This window comes from Macrobrachium rosenbergii, chromosome 59, assembly GCF_040412425.1.
Source record: "Macrobrachium rosenbergii isolate ZJJX-2024 chromosome 59, ASM4041242v1, whole genome shotgun sequence".
NCBI lineage: Eukaryota > Metazoa > Arthropoda > Malacostraca > Decapoda > Palaemonidae > Macrobrachium > Macrobrachium rosenbergii.
The window spans coordinates 25,284,614-25,287,113 of record NC_089799.1 but is presented as its reverse complement, the minus strand read 5'-3'; the positions used below and the strand labels follow the sequence as shown (position 1 = coordinate 25,287,113).

The 2,500-nt window shown below is 31.1% G+C and overlaps 1 protein-coding gene across 1 annotated transcript in view; it reads right to left on the bottom strand.

The window, feature by feature from the left end:
- Positions 1-130, bottom strand: part of LOC136837349 (shematrin-like protein 1) — a 1,165-nt gene extending 1,035 nt beyond the window's left edge. Inside the window, exon 1 of the mRNA XM_067102094.1 lies at positions 92-130. Coding sequence (XP_066958195.1) covers positions 92-103 — 12 coding nt within the window. The 5' untranslated portion in view covers positions 104-130. The remainder of the gene's footprint in view (positions 1-91) is intronic.
- Between the last annotated feature and the right edge of the window lie 2,370 nt (positions 131-2,500).

Sequence of the window (2,500 nt, the reverse complement as noted above, 5' to 3'; positions counted from 1 at the left end):
TATAATGTATATATATATATATATATATATATATATATATATATATATATATATATATATATATATATATATATACATACACTCAACATACCAAAGTCTTCATGGTTGAACGTCGATGTTCAGTGGCCACTGGTGGTTGAGTGAGTGCCTACTGTCAGCAGATTCCTCCTTTTATACGCGCGTGAAAGAAAGTAACATTCACTTTTGTAAGTAACCTTGGAAAAAGTCTCCTTAAGGAAATTCGTGGCGTTATGAAATTGGCACTGAAAATGAAAGACACCAGACTTTCCAAAAAAGTTTTTATCTCTGGAATCAGTTTTATCTATCACCATCCAAAACTTGTGTTTATTGTCTTCTGATCATTTCGTGTTCAAACTTAACTGCAAACATATTAATTTTCCGTGGATATTTATCCATTTACTACTACATGTGTGTATTAATTTACACGTTATTCTTGTATTTAATCACACTCAGTTACCAGAGGTTTTGCTTTAATTGTTTGATAGGTATGCATGTGTATATACATATGTATGCATGTATATATATATATATATATATATATATATATATATATATATATATATATATATATATCATATATATGTGGTATATATATACATACATATATATATACACATATATGTATATTATATATATGTATATATATATATATATATATATATATATATATATATATATATATATATATATATATATATATATATATATATATATATATATATATGTGTGTGTGTGTGTGTGTGTGTGTATATATATATATATGCATAAAAGTCTTTTACTGGTTTCAGAGAGTATTGCCTTCCAGCCTTTAGTAAATATTTCTTAATGTGTTTTTATTAGCTTAACACCTCGGCTGAAAATAATTTTAAAATCCTATGTGCAGATGGTGCTAGCCGATTCCTGAAGATCATCCATTTAAGTGCTGGCCATTCTTTACAGCATATATATATATATATATATATATATATATATATATATATATATATATATATATATATATATATATATATATATATATATATATATATATATATATATTCATTTAAATTTTAGCTGCTTCTGGTTTTTTGATCACACACCGTGGCATTTTTTTGTTTCCTAAATATTAAGCCACAAACGTCATTTATTACCCAGTTCACTATATCCCGAGAATAACGTACACCCAAAGGGAATTACACCTGATAAGTGCTTCATCACCAGAATGAGAGGAACTTATTCACACTTGAAATTATCATGAGACTTTCAGTTTCATCAGTCAAAGAATCTAAATCCTTCAGCCCCTTGTCATTCAAAGTGCTTATAGATTATAGATAAAAGCCAGGTATACACAGTTGATTTTGGTGCCTGAAAATATGGGTCCTTAACTAGAGTCATATACGTACTTTGTAATCATGACTCCACAATAACCTATTCTTACACACTATCTGATAAAAGTTATCTTTGTGTGATAAAGGGTATATATATACTGATGCATTTATTAATGAAATTTTCATAAGTTTTCAAGATAGTAATTTCTGATCTACTGACCAGAGGTGGGGTACTACCCCTTGTGGGATCATTGTCATTTGGCAGTCTTTGAAGCCAGTAGATAATCACATTAGAGACCATTCAAGAACATAAGATAAAAATGCATTGCTGATTAACTTGGCTTAATGGAATAGGGACGGCCACCCCAGAAAGGACAAGGCACAAAATTCCTGACAATAAAGAACTTCCAACAACATAGGGCACTATTCATCAAATATACCAACTTCCCTTCTAGAGTATATATTGCTTCTTAGTCTGATGTTGGAATTTCTACAATGGTTACAAAGAATGTAATCAGTATTCTGTTCATACTTTTGATATGATTTTTGAGCTCTCTTATTTCAGCCTTATATTAATGGTGAGAATGCAATTTATAACGTTTCTTACTGTCTTCCAGATTTACCAACAAATTCATCGGCCGAGGAAGGGAAAATCCAAACACTGCTCTTACTTTACAGACTAAACACCCTACAAAAATCTCAGTATCAACTCCCCCTTGCCTCAGAGCAAGAGTCCTGCAGTGGCAGTTCACACCATGCAGAAGTAAGTCTTGTTGCGCTTTGTCAGTAGGCATTCCAGTTCTTATAGTCTTCACTGGAATGTCATTTCTGGGTTTCTTCGAGTGCATTGTCTCGGTTACCTTTAGATAAAAGGAAATTTTGGGTTTACAGGTGTAGTGTAGAGTTCTTTGACTAATCTTTGTTTTATAGATTCTTCTCATTTTTTTCTGTTTTATCTTTAATTACCTACAGTTGTTCACAAGGCTCTTTCTTCCTGCATTACTGTCCCTTTTCAGCTACTGTCCAAAATAGGCTAGGATGATGATTACTCAGAGGGCATATTTCTCCCAGTGATAGTCATCATCAGAAATTAAAGTTACTTCGACATTAATTACTTGCCTGTCAGTGAATGTTGCGTGGTTGTCAACGAAGAGAGGAATATTTATGAATAT